Here is a 21,776-nt window from a genome sequence, read left to right on the forward strand (position 1 = left end):
TCGGTGGCAGCGCCGTGGGTTTGGTGTCGATGATCTGCCCGCAGCTGAAACAAACCCTGCGCGGCGGCGGGCGAGGCGAGTCGGGGCGGGTCTTGCGCGGCACGGCGGGCGCGCAGCCGCTGGCCGCTGGACGCTGCGGACGGGGCGCGCGGAACGGCGCTGGGGTGGGTCGCCGCGAGACAGAGTCAGTTGCGGACCGCCTCCTTGGACGCGGCGGGACCCTGAGCCTCGGCGTGGGTACAGCAGCGTGCAAAACACACCAGTTCGGGCGGGATTAGCAGCCTCTGAGGCCGCAACGAGCGAGTTTAGCGGCGGCAGACACGGCAGCGCCCGCCTGGCGCGCACTCCAGATCTGCCCGCCCCACCCGCGACCAGGCCGGACGCGACTCACACCGACACCCTCACCCCTGACACGCATCAAAGCCTGATTTTCTTTCTTCGAAGACCATGACATTAAGAGCCCGCCCACGCCGGCCGACACCGCGCTGCCCCTAGCCCTCCTGCCGCCCTCCATCCTCCCCCCGACCCCATGGCCCGCGTCCTCATCTTCGGCGCCGGCGCCATCGGCTCCGTCTACGCCTGGGTCCTGACGCGCGCCGGCGCCCAAGTCACCTGCGTGTGCCGCAGCAACTACGAGCACGTCCGCGAGCACGGCTTCACCCTCGACAGCGACGTCTTCGGCCACGGCCTGCGCGTGCGGCCCACCGTCGTCGACCGCGTGGCGGCGCCGCCCGCCGACGCGCCGTGGGACTTCATCCTCGTGTGCAGCAAGGCCTTCCCCGGCGCCGAGCCCAGCACCCCGTCGCTCGTCGCCCCCGCCGTCGCCTCGCCGCGCACCGCCATCGTGCTGGTCCAGAACGGCATCGGCATCGAGAACGAGTGGCACGCCGCCTTCCCGCGCAACCCCGTCCTCTCCGGCGTCGTCTACCTGCCCGCGACGCAGCCGCAGCCCGGCGCCGTGCGCATGGGCAACCTCGAGCGCCTCGAGGTCGGCGCCTTCCCCGCCACCTCCGTCGCCGAGGCCACGCAGCTCGGCGAGTTCATGGAGCTCGTCCAGCGCGGCGGCGCCACCATCCTCGTCTACGACGACATCCAGCCGCGCCGCTGGAGCAAGATGCTCGTCAACGCCGCCACCTGGGACCCCGCCACCGTCCTCGCCGCCGTCAACGCCGCCGGCTCCCCCTTCGCCGCGGACGCATCCGCAAGCGGCTACGGCCCCGACTTCGTCTGGCACATCATGCAGGAGATTGTCAAGATCGCGCAGGCCTGCGGCTACGCCGAGATCACCGAGGACGAGGCCCGGCATCAGCTCGCCCGCGCCCAGGCCCAGACCGGCAGCGCCGCCGAGGCCATGCGGCTCGGCGGCGGCAGCATGCTGGCCGACGTCAAGGCCGGCCGCCCGCTCGAGGTCGAGGCGCTGGTCGGCAACGCCATCAAGATCGCCGAGCAAAAGGGCGTCGAGGCCCCGAACCTCGACGCGCTGTACGCGCTGGCCAAGGGCCTGGACAAGGGCGTCGAGCGGAGACACAGTGTATAGCTTGTCGTGTGGCTGGGATATAAAAGAGAAAAAAGAAACGAATTAGAAAAAGACAAAGATAAGAAATGGAAAGAAGGCAAAAGAAAGGAACGGGGTGATGGTTGGGGTGGAAAAAGATAAACGGAAGGAAGGTGGCATTCTCTCTCTGTCTGTGTAAAGATACCACATCTCTGTATTCTCTGTACATGTGCATAAAACGGCCGGCTTTTTTTGTATGTAGAGACGAAAGTGTAGATTATTCTGCCTTTGTTGTAGATATCAATTTCAGTTGATGCCTGCGGGTTGTTTTTATGTTCATGAAATCCAATTCCAAAGATTAGCGAGAGACGGCATTGCTCATCATTGAATTTTAAGAAAATGAGCTAGTAGACCTGAGCATTTAGGATAATACATGACTTCTGCTAAGTTCGTATCAAGACGTGTTACTTCATGAATATCGTATTTTCCCGAGTACGAAGGTCCTCGAAACGGCTGTGATAGTATAAGCAGCAACATGACCAACCATAACCTTTGGACACTCGCGGGCCAGATGTTGGAGCAATGTGTGTTTCTAGAGTGTTTGTCGCGGGAAATGAAACGATTGTACGCCTCATTTGAGCCTGTATGTTGATATATTTGTGCGTTGCCGCGCCGCATGGTTCGGATTCCGGGCCGGCGACGAGCCACTCCAGATACATCTCAGGCCCATTCATTATCCCATTGAATGGAGGAACCTACTACTGCTTTGTGGCCTTCTGCCTCCTCTCAGTCGTAACTTGAGTCATAGAGACAATGTTCGGCTCATTGTCAAAGCTTAGTGGGGCACCCCGGTAGGAACGGTAGGTCACTCTCCTCTCAACAATTTCCCAGATGTCGTCTTGTTGGCTGAAGTCTGCATCCGATGTAACGTATTGCTCCACGCAGGAACCATCTTTACCTTCAGTGAAGGTGTGCCTCTCGTTATTGTTGTTGAGCTCTTCAGGTAAATAACTGTGGTGACGGGCGGTAAGAGACGGCGAGCGAGCGCTCCGGCTTCGTTCTCCATTCCGATTGGGGCGTAAGGGAGAGCGATGACGGCGAGCATCATTATTGGTGTACCGGCGCATCACCGGACTCCTGCTTCGCTCTCGGTCTCGGTTGGAGCGCGAGGGTGAGCGACGATGGTGGGCTTCTCCCGGAAGGTTGCTGTAGTGTAATAGTGAACAACGACGCCGAGCTTCATCATTGGCATACCAGTGTGTGCTCGGACTCCTGATTCGTTCTCGGTCCCAGTTCGAGCGCGAGGGTGAGCGACGACGGCGAGAATCATCAATTGCAGGCCGGCGCGCGCCCGAACTTGCTCGGCGGTCGTCTGAACGCCCATTATGGTCTATACAGTCAGCACCCTTCACGCTGACTGGAGTGTTCTAAGTCTCACCCATGTAGCGCGTGTCCGGACTCCTGCTTCGCCCCCTGTTCTGGTATCGTTGAAGGTCGTTGGAGCGTGAGGGTGAGGGACGACGTGCTCGGCGATCGTCCGAAGGCTCATAGTGGTCTATACAGTCAGCGCTCTTCATGCGCACTTGGACTGGTGTGTCTGAGCCTCACTAATATGTCTGGCTCTACGACTCCCTAACGCAGCGTTAGATTACGAAGACTAGCGTCCTATATGCTGCTACCTAACTTGCGCTTGGTTGGCGAACCACAGATGACGAAGGCCTGTCCTGTTCGATGGTGGGGGCCCCACAGCCCAAAGGTCTTGGGGCGCCATGGTATTTTCGGAATATAGATGGTGTGAGGAGTATTGAGATGGTACGTCGGGGTGCTGGGCGGTGACGGTATGGAAGCCCGAGCCGAAGCAAGCGAGCTGGAAGACGTCGAAGAAGGCGCGACGGATACGGAAGGAAGTCGCGGAACTGCGAGGCCACCATCGTTACCGCCCATGCCTATTTCACTACCGGGACGCATGTATGAGAGTCAGTTTTCAATAAGTGAGGCTAAAATAAATTATCTGGATATCTTTGGTGGGCGTACGTAGGGAGTGCAATCCCCTGCCAACGCTGTACTACTGATACTCCACCACGGCGGGTGACAAAAGAAACTGCACACCCCCGTGTGCCTTCCACACAGATTCCGAAACAAAAAATTCAGGTAGGTAGTTGAATACAAAATGCAGACGTAGATGCACGAATTTAAAACTTAAATTTATATCCTGATCTTGCATCCAACTACTCATCCCATGTAGAATTGCTCTATAAGGCAGATCACTGACAGCCAACAACGGAAGAGATCAAAGATTGAAAGATATTCTAAATATATTCCTTTGCACCAAACGCCAATCTATGCGAGAGTGGTCTACATTTTGATTATAAACAGAACGAATGACAATTCAACGCTTGCATAATGCACAAGGCGCGAATGGCGCAATCGCAACCATCATCTCAAGTATGTATCCCAACCATGCTGCCATGCTCATGCAGAAAAAAGAATGCAACAGGCCATCCAAAGGCCTTTTCATAAAACCCACAGATGCTGGAGAGAGAGAAGAAGAAAAAGAATGTAGTCCAACAACCCGGGCGCAGCAATTAACAAATCTATAGCTTAGAAATCAACAAAAGAAAGTCGTCCGAACTCATCCCCGCTCCGTCTACCACTTCTTGCCAGCGCCGGCAGACGGGCTGCCCGTGCCGGTGGGGGTGGTGGGCTTGTCGGAGGTGGTGGTGCTGCCCCAGTGCGGCTTGCTGCTAGGGTTGGGGACCTGGCCGGTCGAGGAGGCGACGTCGGTGGGCTTGTCGGTGACGGTAACGGGCGTGCCATCGGTGCCGTAGGAGACGGTGACGGTGGCGGTCACGGTGGGAGCCGGGGCACCGTTGGCGCCGAGGGTGACGGTGACGGTGGCAGCCGGCGGGCAGACGACGTTGCCGTTGTTGTTGTTGTTGTTGTTAATGTTGTTGTTGTTGTTGTTGATGTTGTTGTTGTTAATGTTGTTGATGTCGTTGTTAACGTTGTTGTTGTTAATAACGTTGTTGTTGTCGTTGTTGCTGTTAATAACGTTGTTGCTGCCGTTGTTGCTGTTGTTTCCGTTGTTGCTGTTGTTTCCGTTGTTGTTGTTGTTTCCGTTGTTGTTGTTGTTTCCGTTGTTGTTGTTGTTTCCGTTGTTGTTGTTGTTTCCGTTGTTGTTGTTGCTGTTGCTGTTGCCGGTCGGGGCGGGGTACAGGGTCGTGACGGTGGTGTAATCAGTGACGGTGGTGTGCGGAATGCGGGTGGCAGTCAACCAGGTCGAGTACCAGGTGCTGGTGCCCTCGTGGCCAACGGGAGTGGAGCACGGGACGAAGGAGGTGATAGTCTCAACGATGGTGGTAGGAACGACAGTTGTGGTGACGACGGTGGTGGTGCCGGGGGCGTACTCGGTGGTAGGCTTGTCCGAGGTGATATAGGTGGTGTAGGTGCCGTTCGGGGCGGTGGTGGGCTTGTCAGTTGGCGTCATAGTCGGAGTAGACAAATGATGGCACCCTCCCTTGCAAGAGGTGACGGTTATGGTCGAGGTGGTCAAGGCGGTGGTGATGTAGGTGGAGCCATGGTCCGTCGTCGTCGTAGTAATCGGGCAAGTAGTGACGGTGGTAAAGGTGGTCATAGTCGCAGTCTCGGTAGTGTTGTAATCGCCAGAGCCAGAGCTGGACGGAAGGGCGCTGCTCTTGGAGAGACTGGGAGTCGGGGTGGTGACAGGGGTGGAGACGGCTGTACCCCAGGAGCTGGTGCCTTGCCAGGGACCGTTGACACTGGCAGCAGCAGCGCCGACGAAGGCAGTCAGGGCGATGGAAAGGGCGTGCATGATGGAAATTGAAGATTACTAAGAGGAGATCTGAGAATTGGAATAGTGATCGACTCTTGGAGCTCTAGCGAGTGGAGCAAAGAAAGGTTGTACAGCGAATGTCTGATTAGTGGAGTAGTGATGAAGACGGAAGTGTGTTGTGATGAAGAATGAATGACCACAGTGCGATGGGCAGGACTATATATGCATGCTCGCTGGGTGGTAGATGAAGCTGGTGATGGTAGCGCTGGCAGCTGAGCGGCGAACGAACTTCCAAAAATGGAGCCCGTGTCATCCTGAGGGTGCTGGACGGTGGGCGGCCACGGTCCGGGGAAGGCCGGCTAGGCCGACGGTGAGGATTCGGCTCATACGGACGCCAGAGCCAGGACACATGGCTGGTAGTACGAGCCTTACGAGACGCATGCGCGGTGAGCTTGAGTGTGGCTTGGGCGTGGTGTGAAGGAGGGTGGTTGAAGGCTGTGCTGAAAATAGCAGCGGGCGCACAGGCCATGTAACGTCGCTACGGCTGCGCTGCAACTGTGCCACCACCGCCGCAGCCTCGCCCTCTCCGCCCGCCCTCCGCTCCACCCTACTCTGTCCGTCCCTCCCATCGCATAACGTCACCGTGGACTGGTCTGGCCGCCCCTCAGCCCTACACTTCATCATGACGAACCGCGGCTCAGCTGCTGCGACGTCGCATGTCTCCTCACCACCACCACCCCGCTGTACACGGACGCCACGGTCCGACGCCCATCAGCCCTGACAGCCGCCTCGCTTCGTTCGCCTCTACTATCAACCGTGTCGCTCGCCCGTCTGCGCCTGGGCCTCCGATTCGGCCGACCCTTACGAGCCTCCGTTTAGCCGGTTCGACACGTTTCTACGCCAGAAGGCTATCCGCGCCTGTCAGCGCTGCTGCATCTCCGTGCTTTGCCCAAAGACGGCAACTACCCTGTTTCGGTCCATGGTGACAAGCTCTCTCTAGCATCGGACCGTCCCCATTGATCCTCCCGCCCTCGTCATCACTCAAGGTAGAGTTCTGTGATCATGCGCTATCTCCCCCATTTCCACACGCACCACGCGCTCTGTCCTAAATTCGGCAACACTCGCAACCCGGATCCGCTCAGGCCCGCACTAGTCCCAATCGGGAACATTGGTCCACCAGTGTAAAATTTTACACCACCTCTCTTCCAACACCCCCGCCTGCCCTTCCTCCGTACAACGACAACTTTCTGTCCCGGTTCCAATCATTATAATCCCGTCTGGCGGAACTTTCCTCATCAAAGAGGTCTCAGACCTGATCTTGATGCCTGAGGTCGCTTAGCTCAGTTGGTTAGAGCGTGGTGCTAATATTGGCAGTTCTCCCAGAGAACCTACAGTTGACGCCAAGGTCGCGAGTTCGACCCTCGTAGTGACCATCACACCTCATTCTTTTGCTCTGGGATGTCCTGAAGCAAGTCCTTTTGCTCCCCGTGGCTCTGGACACCCCCTGGAGGGGTGGACCCAGCACTCTTTTTGCCCTCTTGGCCTCTGGCTTTCTGTGCATGACAAGCAGCCTGTTCACTTGCTATGACTCCAACAACACGAGTGATGGCTTTCGTCGGTGAACATTCTGCATATTGACTCTCCACCGCAAATACGAAAGCGTCACTATCTCCGGGAACGATCAGGAGACGCTGTCGCCGATTAAGAGCGTTCTGGACCTTTCTGCTCGCTGATTTCGTATCGTCGAACGCAGCTAAGTGGATCATGTCTCGGAAGTATGGGCGGTTGATGGAAGAATAGATTGAACCACCGACATGACTATCAGCACTTACGACGCTTTCGTCCGTCCATATTCGGCCATTGCTTCAATTGCCATTTTTAGAGCTTTCCGGGGAGGAACTCGGACCAGCCGGCCGGTGAAGTAAATGGGACCGAGTGCACGGGGGACGGGGCTGGACGTCGTAGTCAGCGGCACGGATGTCTGCACGACATGTCATCCCTGCAGCCGACCTCAGCCACGGCAAGTTCAGGGCCGCACTTATCCACACGAGCCTAACAAGAGTGTACCGAGCCGGCGTGTTTCTGACAAGATGCTACCCAAATATTCTCTCGTTCACGTCTCGCTCCATCCTATGTACCAAAACCTACTGTACAGGGCTTGCCGACGCTCATCTTGTGGTGTTCGTCGGGTAAGCACACGCACTTGCAATGACTAAATGGCACGGTCTGGCCGTGTCGAATGCTGACACGAAAGAAACCGATTGAATGGCTGTCCACTAACGAACGCGTTGGAAGAGACATCGGTCTCCCCATTGGGCCGGCCCTCCCACAGAGATGCGAAAACAACCCCTGCGACGCATCGGGTGTCTGCTCACTTTGGATATAAGACTAACCTTTCTTGTGCATACGTATTGCCGTGGTCCATAACACAGCAGTCTTCCCATCACTGCTTCTTCGAACCATGTCATTGTCGCGTATCCTCCTTTTCCACCCAGTGCCCTAATAACCAGACCTACCTAAGCTAACTGACGACAGAAGTAACTCCATTCCCCAGACCTCACGCCTTGTACACCCAACCCCAATGGAGCCGCTTAGTAGATGGGGTCTAGATTCACGCCTCGTTCATCATCATAGCTATGACGGCATCGACTGCAGCCTTCTTGCTGCGTTTACATCCCAACATGTCAGGTATCGAAGCTATTATAGGATTACAAACTAATATTTCTAGCTCTTTATGTCGCAGGCCTTGTGACAAGAGAGCACGGTAGGAAACGACGCTAAAAAATAATATAAAAAAACCCTATCCCGACTTTTCGCCCTTCTTACTTTTCCACCTCACTCTCCCATCCTCCCGCCTCCAAACCCTTCTATACCACCTACGCTTATTCCTCCTCCTCCCACCCGTCGACCCCAAGCCCACATCCTCTTCTCCCGACTCCACCAACACGGCCTTGTCCGCTCCATACCGCAAAAACTCCTCCCACACCTCCTCCCCAAACTCCTCCACCCCACCCCCCATGACCACCTCCTCCCACGGCGACGGCCCCGCGCCGCCGGCGGCATCGTAATTCGGATCCGCGCCCCACTCCAACAACATCGCAATCAACCTCGCCCTGCGTCCCCTCTCCTCCTCCTCCTCGTACTCCCCCTCTTCCCACGACCCCGCCGCCGACAACGACGACGACGACGAAACCACGGCGAAATGCAAAATGGGCGCCGCCCCCCTCTCCTCACCGGCCCTCCTCTTCTCGCCCGGCGGCAGCAACCACGTGCAGTCCAGCCGCCGCTCAACGTACGGCAGCAATTGCAGTTGGATCGCCAGCGCGAGGAAGGGCCCGTCGTCCGGGTGGTCGGCAGCGCCGCGGCACCAGCAGCGAGGACGGGTGCTGTTGTGGTGCTGCTGTTTGGGGCAGTGGCCTTCGCGGCGGACGAGGGCGTGGGTGGCGTGCGCGAGGGCGGCGAGGAGGGCGTGGTAGTAGTGCGGGGGTGGGGAGGAGGGGCTAGATGAGGCGGTGATGTGGTGGACTGTGGAGAGGAGGAGGGCGGAGAAGGTTGGGGTATTGGCCGTGGTCGTGGTGGTGGGGTCTTCGTCGTCGGAGAGGGAGGAGGAGTGGTGGTCGAGGCGGTGGAAGTGCCATTGGGAAGGGGAGAGGCGGGCGGACTTGAGGACGAGGAGGAAGCCGTGGGCGAGGGCGAGGTGCGGGTTGAAGGCGGTGGGAGCGGCGGGTGCGGGGGAGGTGAGGAGGTGGTGCCAGACGGAGCCGCGGTGCAGGTAGTCGCGGACGGTCCGGTGCAGGTAGTCGACGTAGGAACCGCCGCGCGGGGTGGTCGCGAGAAGCCCCTTGCAGTGGCTGTACAGCCGTCGCCGCATCTGGTCCGCTCGCGCCTCTTCCTGCTCTTCCGTCAGGGGCTCGACCGGGTGCTCGTAGGGCAGATGCGGGTCCTCCTCGCCGGCGAACGAGAGGCAGAGCAGGCTCGGCGGCGCCCGGGCCGCTCGCACCATCTGGAATATCTGCGAGGCGTGCTCGGCGCGCTCCGGTTCGATGCTGTCCAGCGCTCGCTGGAACATCTGGTCCAAGTCGCCGGGCGCGCCGTCCAGGCGTCGCTGGAGATCCGAAAGCCTCTCTCCGTCGTGGAGGCCTTGGAGGAGCGGGCGGAGCATCAGCTCGGCCCAGACGAAGACACCCGAGGCCTTCTCCGCGATCGCCTCCACCAACGCCTGCGCCTGTTTCGGAGACTGCCTGCAAAGGTGGGTGAAGTCCGCACTTTCCTCCAGCCTCGACTGCGCGAACTGGGCAATGTCGGGATAGTTCAGTTCTTCCAGGCACAGGGTGGGGCCAAGTCCGTAGGATTTCTTGAAATTGCCCCAGGGCCGGCTGCTCAGGCAGATCTTGATGTTCGGGCTGAGCGCCAGCTTCTGGAAGAAGGCGGCCACGGCGTCCGGGCTCTCGCCAAACTCGTCCAGGCCGTCGACGAAGAAAACGAACCGCGTGTCCGGGTTGGACTTGATCATCCGCTCCAACCCCTGCTGCAGATACTGCTCCGTCATGGGCGAGTCCGGCTGCATCCCGAGCAGGCAGAACATCTCCCACCGGTCGGGGAAGGCGGTTGCGGCGAGGTGTTGGTATTGCCTCAGCAGCTGGTACAGCAGCGTCCGCACGAGACCTTCCCGCGACGACCCCGAGTCGCTGCTGCTGCTGCAGTAGAAGCGTGCGTAGAGCAGGCGCGCGTTGCCGGCCCACTCGTGGCACAGGCCTTGGGTGGCGCGGTGGCGCGACAGGAACTTGACGAGCGTCGATTTGCCGGCGCCCGCCTTGCCCGTGATCCAGTACATGCGCTGGTGGTCCGAGTCCTGCCGCCGCAGCCAGTCGGAGAAGCTGGCCCACGTCGGCCTTTGCTGCTCGGGTTGGGGCTCCTGGAAGATCCATTCGAACGTCTCGTCGCAGGCGTCGGGGATCCGGTCTTCCCGGCTCTGCGCCGTCCCGTCGGAGGTGAGGGCGGAGAGGATGTCCGTCTCGAATTCGTTGCCCGACGAGAGCGCGTGGACCCCGCCGGACGGCATCGGGTTCTCAAGGATGGCGCCGTGGATTTCCGGGTAGTATTGCTTGTTCTTTTGCAGGCATCTTAGGAATCTTTGGCCGTTGCCGTGGTTTTGCGCTGTTGTGCTTTGGACAAGGGGGACTTGGCTGCCGAGTCGGGTTTGCTGCTCCCTGTGTTTTCTGTAAGCGCGTGTTCAAATGCATAGGTAAAGCTGCAAGGGTGTTTTTTGGTTTTTTACCTCAACGCCGAAGTAATCAGAAGGATGAGCTGGTATCGCCAATTCCCAAGACGCTTCTCCAGCTGTTCAATCTTCTCCGGGCTCCAGATGGCTTGCAGCGCCTGCCTGAAGGTTCCAAACTTCTCCTTTTTACAGAACCGCCGGGCCTTCAACTTGTGCACGGCTTGGAGGAGGTCTTGCGCCACAGCATCGCACTCATCGCATACGACTCGGATCTGCTTTTCTGTTTGAGAGGAAGTCTGGCCAGGCCCGCTCCCGTTGCAGGAATCTCTCATTTCCCCATCATGGCTTTCCAACTCTTCAGCAATCGTCCGGCTTTCCGACTCCAGCTGCAGTTCTCCAGCCTTAGACCTGCGCAGCTTGCGACTCGTGGATATGAGCGCCGCAGAGAAGTCGACGAACTGTATCGTCGCGGCCGCGATCCCCAGGGCGTTGAAGGGATCCATTGTTTTCTCGCCCGAGAAACAGTTTCAGGGGGAGCGGGAGACGAAAGGAAGCGCGGGGGATGACGGAAGTCGGTGGGATGGTAAAGGTTGGAAATAATGGATGCTGCGGGCCCTACTAAGAATTCTTACTTTCTTACGCGGCGCGTCTCCTGCTATTGCTGACGTGTTGAGCGTCGCCGCGCCCCATTCGCCGCGCGCAGGTAATTCTCATCGTTGCGGCCTTTGACAGCTGGCTTCCTGTTCATCGAAGCGCACGTCGGGGCCGCCGTTTGATGGGAGCGGTGGCGGAGTGGAGACCAAGGGGGCGGCTCAGACGTGGCAGTGCTCCACCTCCCGGCACCCCATTGGAATCGTCATCAGGCTTCCGGGTAAGATACGCGCGCGCTTAGCACGGACCAACAACCACCCTGCCCCGTCCATCGTCAATTACCGCAAAGGGATTGGGCATTCTGCGTTGCAAGAGAGATGTCACACTCTTCTACGTAGACAAGCTATCAAAGGGCTTTTAGAAAGGTTTTCTCTATTTTTCTCGAATTGAGCTTGAAATAGTTCCAGGTACCATACAACTCTCAATTTGACCGCTTTAGTCTGGTTGCCTCATCTGAAACTGAGACACGGAGGCCACAGTGGATTGTCTTTGGGTTCCAGGTTTTCGTCCATGAATGTACAGAGACTGCCATGATCTTTCAGAATGGCTTGAACTGCTTTGGCGTCTCTGTCCCAAATAGCTTCTGTCAAGGTCGTTGCGAGCTTTAGAAGCGGATGTGGGTTTTCTTTAAGCAGTTCGCGAATGAACCAATTACTAGACCTACATCGCGATGGCGTGAGACTCCAAGATATCATACCGTTATGAGAGACGAAATCCTCTTCCATGACTCTTCGTGACCTCCATACGTGCCCAAACCCATGATCATTCAGCATTCGAATGATATACCCTATGGCTCTAAGTTTCGTCATTACCTCCTTCATCGGTGCGGATCCTGGAAACACGGAATACAAGGGCTTAAGCGCTAGATCGTAGACTTCAATCTGTCCTGAAGTGGACAGCTGTTTGTGCGCTCCAGGTTCTAGGAAAAATTGGACCATGGGGACATTGCCGGTCCGAAGTCGTTACCGCGTCGGTGAGCTCAGAACCAATCTGGTGGGATAGTGCAGTGTCATTCCCTTGGATGCCAAGAAATATCCAGACTGCGAAATGGCATCCGTTCGGGGTTGTGACAGTTGGCCTTGAGCTGGTTTCGGGTAGAGGCTGACCCGAAGCGAGGAGAACTGCGCGATGTAGTCGTTCACGTTCGGCAAATTATCGAGCTTGAGCAAGTCCAGGAAAGTCTGCATACAGTTAGCCTGGTACTATGAACCAAAGCGCAATCTTTAATACCTTCAAGTGTTCCAAAAAGATCTGTTTAGCTCTGATCGCCAAAGTCTTCGCATTGCTGAGCTCAATGAAGCGCTGTCGCTGTTTCGGATCTTTGTTCTTGATGCTCTCCTTCGTCGATAGTATAAGTTGTTTGTGTTCGGTGTTATCCTTCGAAATAAGACCTTCAAGCGACTTGATTCGCTGCTCAATTCCCATACGCATGCGCTCGAGTTGAAAGACCTTTATCTCAAGACGAGCAAGGTCTGTCTGTCTGGCCTCATTGCTCTGGTCTATTTGCTCGGCCAGATTGCACTGTGACTGCAGCAGTTGCTGCGCTTGGTTCTCGCTCCGAGAAGCAAAGTTGGTGAGAGCAGCAGTCAATTGGCAGTTAATTCTACGGCCTTCTTCTTGGATTGTGGACGCTCTTTCAAGATGAAATCTTCGTATCAGGGATCCCTGAGCCGTGAAGTGGTCATCGATCTGCTGCTCTCGATTGGCGAGGGCCTGTAAGACTTCTCGCGCTTTTGCGTCCAGTGAGTCCAGTTTGCAGCTGAGCAGCCTTGCGTAAGCCTCTGGATTCTGTACAGATGAGGGGTAGCACTGCACATACTTGGACTGCAGCAGGATCCTCAGCGTCAACTGATCGCGGAAGTTCGAGAGCCGCATATCGATATCCCGGATTTTATCCTTCGTCCAGACAGCTTTGAGCGCCTTCCTGATGCTTTTCCACCTTCCTTGCTTGCCCTGGCTCATCACGCGGCCGAGGGCTCCAAGCAACTCTTGCGCAACATCGTCACATCCGCTGCAGATCTGCAACAGAGCCTCTTCGTCGGCATCAAGAGTGCTACTAAGTCGCGCCGTCTCGAGGAATGACTTTGTACCGGAGGCGAGCTTTGAAAGGTCTTTGGTGACGACAGAGAGTTGTTCGTGTTCGACCAAAGCGCCGCCTCTGGAGCGGTGGATCTCGTTGCCTTTGGAGATGACCTGCGCAGCGTACACAACGAACTGTGCAACATTCCCCGCTGCTGCGAGGGTGAGGAATGGATCAACCATGGTGGACGCATCTACTTGGATTCTGGAAAGAGGAGAAACGACGGTCTTTGTGGAGCTTGCGAGTGTGTTGGTGCAAGGACGCTGGAACGGTAGGCAAGGCTGGAGGATGCGACTGGTTTTCTTCTTTGCGATTTGTATGATTGGTTCCCCGCGCGCCATGCCGGCCGATGATGACGCTGCAGCTGAATCAGCCTTGGTGGCTATGGCGTGGGCGAAGTGCAGGGGGGCTCAGCTGTGACACGTAGAACGCTCTACAAGGCAGAATCTGTAGCTCGACAGTGCGCCCACCTCTATCAGCAAGGCAGGGCAATGCCGTTATGTAAATCTGCGCCATCTTTTCGATTTGCGACTCTTTCCCGTTGTCGTCCGTCTGGTCAATACCAAGGGCGTTGATCCATAGGATGATGGGTTCGTCCGGGAGTCGGAGGTGTTGGAGAAGGTTTTGAATATTCTTGCGGACGCGGAATTCCTGCCAGCGTCGGTTTGTTGATTGGAGAAGAATTATTTTCCCGTCACCTGGCCAATCAGGGCCCCAGCAGCAAGACACTGCGTTGTACTGGGGCATAGCAACCGATCCGACGAAGGGGACTGTTCTCAAAGAAGCCTTGGCCAACTATACTTAGGTTTGCGGACAGGAGTGACATTGAATGGTCGGTTGCTTGGCTCTTGAAGCAGGGGTTTCCCCCCCCCCCCCCCCCCCCCCCCCCCCTCTGTTGGAAACATATGATACTGTAACTGATACATACGAGAGCACCGCACAGTAAGCGACTCAAGGCGGATGCATGAATGAAAAGACAAGAAACTCCTCCGGATATGGACTGCTCAGGACCGTTTTGAGCTCTATCAGATGAGACGTCTACGGGTCATGTTGGCGCCCAGAGCGGGGTCCATTACTGAAGCAAGGTTACAAACACAACTTTACAGCCCGCTTATCATTTGTCTTCTCTTTGGAATGGCCGTAAATAATAGTTCTGAATTAAGTTGATTCGCGATAAAATATTGCAGTCAAGTCGGCGTGCAGTCACCAGCTTGTCAGCTACAAGTTATAAGCCCAAAATCCCCCTCCTCTTTCATGTACGACTATATGTAGCAGAATACAGGACATCATAAGCGTGCAGCGAAGTCAGAAAACGGATTCCGGAAACATGCCCTGAGCGTCCAAGTCACGTGCGCCCCCCGATTCATCAGTTTAAAGGCTTCGCCCCTTGAACTCATTGAACTCGTAGTTCAGCAGTTTAAAGTCTTGGCAGACTGAGCCCACTAAGACTAGATAGTAACTCACTTTCCCAAATAGTCTACACGAGTAACACTACAGTGGTGGGGTTGCAACATTACCCCTATATAAAAATGGCCGGGCTTGAGCCGCGTTAGCTCTCTCTACAAAATCGTTATTTCCCGCCTCCTTTTATAGATCATCGGCGCGATAGTTGGTGATTTATTACTAGCCGAGGATTATTGCCCCTTGCGCATTCAGTGCTCTCGGAGAGCAACTGACGGGCCTATATATATTGCAGTGATCTATACTCCTTCCCTTTGCCATTACAGCAGGTGATCAGGATCTCCTCTTGCATTACTCTACAACGCATCTCGATTTGACAACATGTCGTCCTTCAACCATTTCTCACGTGGCGCGATGGCCGCCTTATTTGCTGCCCTTATTCCTCTTTCCACTGCACAACTCACGACGAGCTGTAACCCGATGAACGGCTCTCAGTTCCCCTGCCCGGCGAATACTGGACTTTGCAAGACGACCGCACTTGTCACAGATTTTTCCTTGAGTGATGACGTCGACAGCAAATGGGTGGTAGCGGATGGCACTACTCTCAAGTACACGAGTGATGGAGCCGACTTCACGATTTCGGACCGATACCAAGCTCCGACTATTGAGACGGATTTCTACATCTTCTACGGCCGAGTCTCTGTTGCCATGAAGTCGTCGCCAGGGCAGGGTATCGTCAGCTCTGTCACGCTGGCGAGCGATGTGTTGGACGAAATTGATTGGGTAAGATTGCCCCTGTCAGCACGGTAGTAGAGGAATAGATGCTTACCCGCTTTGTAGGAATTCCTTGGCGGCAACAACTCCATGGTTCATTCAGACTATTTCGGAAAGGGCAACGGGACCGTGTCTGACCGTGAAGGAGACCACGCCGTGACGACCCCGGTGGATGTTTGGCATACTTATACTATCGACTGGACCGAGGAAAAGATAGATTGGATCATCGACGGCGTCACCGTCCGAACCCTTGACGCCACCGACGCCCTTGGTGGGGCAAACTTTCCGCAAACACCTGCGAAGATCAGGATGGGCACCTGGGCTGGCGGTGACCCGGAAAAGTCGTACTGGACGCGACTGTGGGCTGGCGGCAACACGACGTACAGCGAGGAGGCGGGTATGCCATGGACCATGACCGTCAAAGATGTCAGTATTACGAACTACAACCCCGCTGAAAGCTATAGCTACACCGACACTACTGGCGACTCGAGTAGTATCGCCAAGACCGGCACAGCGTGCAAGTAGTCCGTTGTTTCCCTTGGCACGTTCTGCTTGTCTATGTAATATTTCCTTTCTCTACATGTCTTGTTCAGCAGTTTCTCTTCGTATGTAGAAATGTGGTTAAATGTATTTCACTTTAATCTGTGTTACGAACCCCGCAAGTGAAGGAGGCCCACACGGGCGCAACAACTCCAGAAGAAAGCACGGGCCAGAAAATCCTCTACGGGATAAGAGCCCGCAAGACAAAAGCAGGGACCCATGGTCTGGGCAGATGATACCCCCAAAGCAGATCAAGAAGGCGGGAAGCCGGAAGGTGGTCACGAGGGAATGGGCAAGATACAGGTGGGCCTCCAGTCGCCGTACCTTAGCTGCGAACCGGCCGATTAGTCTTCAAGTGGTGACCATTGGGGGATCCCGGCCGCTGCACGTTTTGGGATTCTCTTTTTGCTCGTAGGTAGACTAAGAAGCACAGACCTCGTTTTGCACCATGCATGCATGTATGTATGGCACCTTTCTTTTGCAAAACAAAGCATAAATCGTTTGACTTTGCGTCAAATAAATGAAAGGCGTTCCGCAAGGGAGACGGTAGGACAGACGGTGTGCACACGAATTACAATCGGCGAGACATCACACGGTCAAGAAACACAACAGGTAGCAGATATTTCTGCCTGACAATGCTGTCGATATGATGAAAGGGACACTCCCTCTTTTAATTTACAACCGAAAATGAGTAAGGGACAGCCAGCGAAAGAATTTCCCCTCTCCCGTATCCTTTTACTTAAATATTTTGGAATGAATTGAATACGCAAACGCTCGAGCCAAACGCCGGGATGAGAAGGAATCGGGAGATACGAGAACCGAATCGAAGTATAATCGCGAAGGTGAGCGGATAGAAATAATGTAGCGCAGGGTGCCTAAGGGCAGGTATCTCTCGAAGAAAGGGAGCAAAATAGAGAAGGGGTAACGAAGGACGAAAGGAAAGAAAAGCACAGAACAACCGTAAGATGCCTTTTTTGGTCCTCTGCATCAGACCGTGTAAATGAAAATCGTTAAGCTCGTGAGCAAGCGCCAGTCCAAACCCCCCCATCGCAGAATGAATAAGGACAAGGAAACGCCATGAGCCGTGACGCTTTCGTGATACGCTATGCGCCGTCCTTGCGTATGTCTGAGAAGCGATACACATTCGTATTCCAACCGGATACAAAAATATCATTTTTAAGTGATGTCCGTGTCTTGGTATTCGTGAAAGAGCTGGTCAGATATCTGCAGAAGATTGCAATCAACGACCCGTTGTGCTCTGAACATCAGATGGCCGCTGTAGACTTTGTTAGAACAAATAAACCACGAACGGAGTATTCTGCTCACCTGGAGTCGGATCACCCGATAAGATGGCCAATCAGATATCTCAGCAATGCGTTTGCCCTTGGCCAGCTCTGTCGTTACGCAAGCTGAATGGAAGCAAATCTACTCCAGCTCAATGACCCCAGACCGCGCCGAAGACCCCTGGCGCGCTGGCGTAGAGGAACCCAGCGTCCTCCTCCTGACCCCAGGCGTTGAGCTATGTGAGGCGCGGGTTTGAGAGACACGTGTATCGTCTTGTTTGTCTTCGGGCTTAGGCCTCCAGTTGCCGTCGCTGTCCACGATGATGGCACTCAATTCTGACTGGCCCGCCGCAGCCAAGTCGCTGATAACGTCCATCAAGAGCCCATCGACAATCAAGCTTTGTGGACGTGCATCACCATTGCATATCAGACACCTCCAATCATCCACGGTGCTTGGACTGTCTGGCCGTTTCTGATTGCGACGCCGAGTGTTCAGGAAGACGTCTAGATCGAAGCATTCGCGATGAACACACTCCTTGCCTCTTACTGGGATGTCGCAATGCCGACATTTCGTCATAGGGTCGAAGAGATTGATGGCAACGTTGCTGTCGACAATGGCAATTTCATCGTCATCTGCCGACCTGCTCAGCGTCGTCTTGATCGAATCGAGTACTTCTTGTGCGGGTGTCAATCTTTGCGAGAGGCACTCTGCCTTGATGCTGTCGTAATGCTGAACCCCAACAATCTCGATAGCAACAAGGAAATTGGAGATCTTCTCTTCGTTCGGACGTCTCAGTAAGGAGATCTCGACCTGATTCTCGCCCGGCCGAAGAAAGGGCGTGATGTCGATTGGAAGGTCCTTTCCATGCTGCAATTTCTGCCGCATTTCAAGGGCGTTTCCGTTCAGAGTCAAGAACATCCCAGAAGGCCAGTAGGTGTTTTGCCGGATCCAGACATGCTCTTCCGCAGACGCCGACTTCGCACAACGCAAACGGTACATCCTGGAATTTTCCGCCACCTTCCTAGTGGCCATCTCGAACGGTCCGGCCTCGGTTGTTGAGGGTAGGCTTGCCTGGTCTTCTGCGGTGATTGGAAATGTAAGCTTCTGCTGGGCCTCACCGTCTTTCAATCGCTCAGGAGGGATTGCGAAAGCCACCACAGACTGAAACAACTTCCGACCGAGCTCTGGCCTGGGAGTGGCCTCCAGAACAGGACTTGCAACGTGCGATTGGTGGAGCGCCATTTGAGTTGGATCTGTTACTTGCGGGGCCCACGTGTGATTTGCAGGGGGGATGATCGGTTGTGACAGTGGATTTTGAGGATGGACCGGTGATCTTCCTATGCCATTGGTCTGTCGTGGATCTACCTGGTGAACCGCGTGACGCGTCATCTGTGCTGCAGCAAGAGGGGAGCCAGCATTGCTACGGACTACCTGATGCGCCTGTATTTGTCGATGGCTGCCCTGTGCATCATTCGCGAGCGACGGGCCTTGCTGATAGATAGGTTGCTGATACACACCCGCTGGCACTCCTGGACGAATCATATGCCCGTTCACGGACTGGACTCCAGAAGGGGAATATTGAGGCGTCATCGGAGACTGGGGCTGTCTCTGGGACCTGTTCTGTAGCGACGGGCTCTGGCCATGCGGCGCTATGTTAAAGCCATTCACAGAAACCCCCATTTGAGCTCCATTTGGAATTGACTGCTGCTGGAGTTGCTGATTCTGGAGGTAGTTCTGTCTATTCATATTTTGTACTGGCGTTGCAAGGTGAGGTGACTGTAAAGTCGAGCTTGGCGTAACTGGTCCATACGGGCTCATTTGAGAACTGCCAGATCGCCCTCGAGGTATGGCGACTTGCAATGGATGAGGCATTTGCTGACCGGGCACGATCTGCTGTTGACCCATTTGAACGGGCCCTTGATGTGCAACCGCAGCGAATTGACCGGCCTGTGCCGGCGAACGCACTCGGCCTTGGAGTTGTACGGGCGAGTTGCTCAGCTGCATTTGCGAATTCTGGACGTGTTGGGACATGCGTCGTGACTGCAGAGTTGCCTGGTCTTTCTGGAATCGCCTTTGGAGGTTGATTATATGTTCCCGATACGCTCTCTCCTCACCCATCTCCCTTTGACTGTATTCTTGCCGAGTCAGGGGTTGTGCTTGGATGTTGGCGAGACGATTCTGATGTTGTTTGAAAGCAGCTTCGGCGCTAGTGGAGAACTCCATTTGAGGAGGCGTATTGGGCTCTGGAAAATCGCAAAGCCGCCTCAAGATTGCCCTGTGGAAAATAGACTGAAGAATGGGGGAATGCACACCCAACTCCCTTCCGATCTCCACGGCAGTTGGCGGGAGCCTCTTGACAAAGCAAAGCTTTTGCAGATTGTCCCATCCATTCTCCTTGGCTCGAGCGATGAAGTCGCTGAAACGCGATATCATGTTGAGAAAATCATCTGGCCACCGCTGCTGCATGACATGGATTTCGACGGGAAAGTCCGCGAACCAGCGAAGCCAAGGCAGCGAGACTTCTCTTGTCTGTACTAAATGGTTTAGAAGATCCAGAGATGTTAGTGCCACGGGGTTTGTGGCAATCTGTTGTGGTAAGTGAGAGGCGCTGGCTCTCAAGCACATGAGTTGATGGAAATATATGTAGTCGTTGTCTCTTCTGTCAATGGCTTCACGGACGAGGTCAACTCTAACGCTCTCGACGGCAGACAGGCCTCTTCCATTAGCAGAACGTGAAGACAGGGCCTGCAATTTCTGCGAGCAAAATTCAGGTGTGGTGCACGATGCAGCTGCCCGGGGTGAAGCTAAGGCATGCTGAAGATCCTGCGTAAATGGATCAGGTGCATATGTCGAGGCGACATGGACCGTCTGGACCGACGCATTGCCCCCGGGGGTTTGCAAGCTTCCAGACTCCGGTGCTGAGGGACGTCGAAAAACCTCTTCCCGAGATGCGTTCGCCACGCCATCTTGTTGCTCGAGCGAGGCTTGCATGACCGACGGAACGGATGCCCTCGTGTTGTTCTCGGCCGAAGCTAGCGACATGCTCCGGCTCTGGGCAGGTGCTACGCCGACCTCCAAGCGATTGTCTGTCCGGCTTCCGTCCTCCGCCTCCTCGTCCTCCTCATCGCCTAAGCTTACGATAGACGTCGCTCGTGCTCGGTTCACGACCGGATCTTTATTTGGGGCAGGCGGGTGGGCGGTCGGATCTTCGCTCGGAGCGGGCGAGGGAAGGATGTTGTTCTCGGTGCTGGCGGTAGCGCGGGACATGTGGGAGGCAACGACGTTGGGGAGTGCGGGAGAGGCAGGGTTCGACGAAGCATTATGGATGGCGACGGCAGGACCCTGCGGCGGGAGAGGCGTAGGCGCGGCGGTAGCGCAAGGGAGATTCGGCGAGGCGGAGCTGGAGGGCGGGTTGGCCGCGTGCTTAGATGGGCGCCTGGGGCGATCCAGCTCTCGCGGGGCGGGTCTCTTGCGCGAAGGCACCAGCGGCGAGGCGTTGACTTGGGGCTGGCCGGTTGTCAGCCAGGACGGCATGGGCTTGCCGCCCAGGAAGGCATTTGCGGTGGAATTGGATGTCTGATGCTCGCGCAGAGCAGGGTCGCGCGGCCTCATTGCGTGGCGCTCGCGGGAACCGAGCAAGACTGGGGGGCTTGGTGGTGTATGAAGGCGGACATCGCAGAGAGCGGTGGTCAAATGGGTGTTTGCTGTCTGCCCCAGAGGGCGCACGGTGCAACGGGCCCGGATTGGGAAGGATACAGACGAAGGCAAGAGCTGGGACTCGGGCGGGGCTGTGAGGTGAGCGCGCGGCGCTGCGATGTGAGCTGTCTGCCAGTAAGCGCGACCTGGCTCCGGATGCAGCGCCACGGGGGCCACAAAGGACGGAAATTTCGAAAAGCTCGCGGGCAATGGGCGCGCGCCGCACCGCACCGCCCGCTGTGCGACGGGTCGCCTGCGAGAGAGGCGCGCGACGAGACACGGCGCGACGGAGGCTGGAGAGACCCTGGCGGCTGGTGATGCCCGCCAGAGGGAGATCCGCGCGTGCAGCGCTGGTCCCGGGTGCCTTTTGGCGGCTATGGGCCTGCGGACCGCTACCGTGGTCATGCTGCGAGCACTGGCGCGCGCGCCGCTCCAGCACCTCCTCTGCCTGCTCATTTTGCGCCGTACGCCGTACGAGCCTCTGATCGCGCGCCCGACCCTGCGTTGCGCTCGCCTGCTGCCGCCGCCTGTGCTCTCTGCCCTCTCGCCGAACAGCGCTCCGCCTGCGCCCTCCATGGAGCGATCGCGCATGTGATTGGCCGGCGCCGCTGCATACTATTAACCCAGACGGGGCCCCGAAATTGAGCTTCTCCATACCGCCAGCAAGCCGCCACTCCCGTCTGCTGAGCTCGCGAGCCTCCATCGGCCTGGTTCGACTCGCCAGCCTCCGCGCGATGCCCTTTGCGAGGGCTGCCATGTGGTGATCCCCAGCTGCAGCAATCACCCCGACCGCCCACCCGTCGACCGCCCAGCGCCCCCGCAGCCGCCGCGACTGCACACC

At 56.4% G+C, this 21,776-nt stretch overlaps 5 protein-coding genes and 1 non-coding gene across 6 annotated transcripts; 3 read left to right on the forward strand and 3 right to left on the reverse strand.

The window, feature by feature from the left end:
• Nucleotides 1-529: 529 nt before the first annotated feature.
• Nucleotides 530-1,537, forward strand: SLS55_000314 (uncharacterized protein; the record flags this gene model as incomplete). The annotated part of the gene is made up of 1 exon (XM_066771827.1): nucleotides 530-1,537. The coding sequence occupies one exon, from the start codon at nucleotides 530-532 to the stop codon at nucleotides 1,535-1,537; it is 1,008 nt and encodes a 335-aa protein (XP_066637106.1).
• A 2,605-nt stretch (nucleotides 1,538-4,142) lies between these two features.
• On the reverse strand, nucleotides 4,143-5,327 carry SLS55_000315 (uncharacterized protein; the record flags this gene model as incomplete). The annotated part of the gene is made up of 1 exon (XM_066771828.1): nucleotides 4,143-5,327. The coding sequence occupies one exon, from the start codon at nucleotides 5,325-5,327 to the stop codon at nucleotides 4,143-4,145; it is 1,185 nt and encodes a 394-aa protein (XP_066637107.1).
• Nucleotides 5,328-6,617: 1,290 nt separating this feature from the next.
• On the forward strand, nucleotides 6,618-6,721 carry SLS55_000316. The gene has a single exon. It is a non-coding gene; the product is annotated as a tRNA-Ile (tRNA).
• A 1,178-nt stretch (nucleotides 6,722-7,899) lies between these two features.
• On the reverse strand, nucleotides 7,900-11,012 carry SLS55_000317 (uncharacterized protein; the record flags this gene model as incomplete). Its single annotated transcript, XM_066771829.1, has 3 exons — nucleotides 7,900-7,951; nucleotides 8,951-10,498; nucleotides 10,567-11,012. 3 exons carry the CDS (start codon nucleotides 11,010-11,012, stop codon nucleotides 7,900-7,902), a joined length of 2,046 nt encoding a protein of 681 aa, XP_066637108.1.
• Nucleotides 11,013-12,351: 1,339 nt separating this feature from the next.
• On the reverse strand, nucleotides 12,352-13,422 carry SLS55_000318 (uncharacterized protein; the record flags this gene model as incomplete). The annotated part of the gene is made up of 1 exon (XM_066771830.1): nucleotides 12,352-13,422. The coding sequence occupies one exon, from the start codon at nucleotides 13,420-13,422 to the stop codon at nucleotides 12,352-12,354; it is 1,071 nt and encodes a 356-aa protein (XP_066637109.1).
• Nucleotides 13,423-15,121: 1,699 nt separating this feature from the next.
• Nucleotides 15,122-15,940, forward strand: SLS55_000319 (uncharacterized protein; the record flags this gene model as incomplete). The annotated part of the gene is made up of 2 exons (XM_066771831.1): nucleotides 15,122-15,424; nucleotides 15,482-15,940. The coding sequence occupies 2 exons, from the start codon at nucleotides 15,122-15,124 to the stop codon at nucleotides 15,938-15,940; spliced, it is 762 nt and encodes a 253-aa protein (XP_066637110.1).
• Between the last annotated feature and the right edge of the window lie 5,836 nt (nucleotides 15,941-21,776).

Source organism: Diplodia seriata (genome assembly GCF_021436955.1).
Source record: "Diplodia seriata strain FDS-637 chromosome Unknown scaffold_1, whole genome shotgun sequence".
Lineage (NCBI taxonomy): Eukaryota > Fungi > Ascomycota > Dothideomycetes > Botryosphaeriales > Botryosphaeriaceae > Diplodia > Diplodia seriata.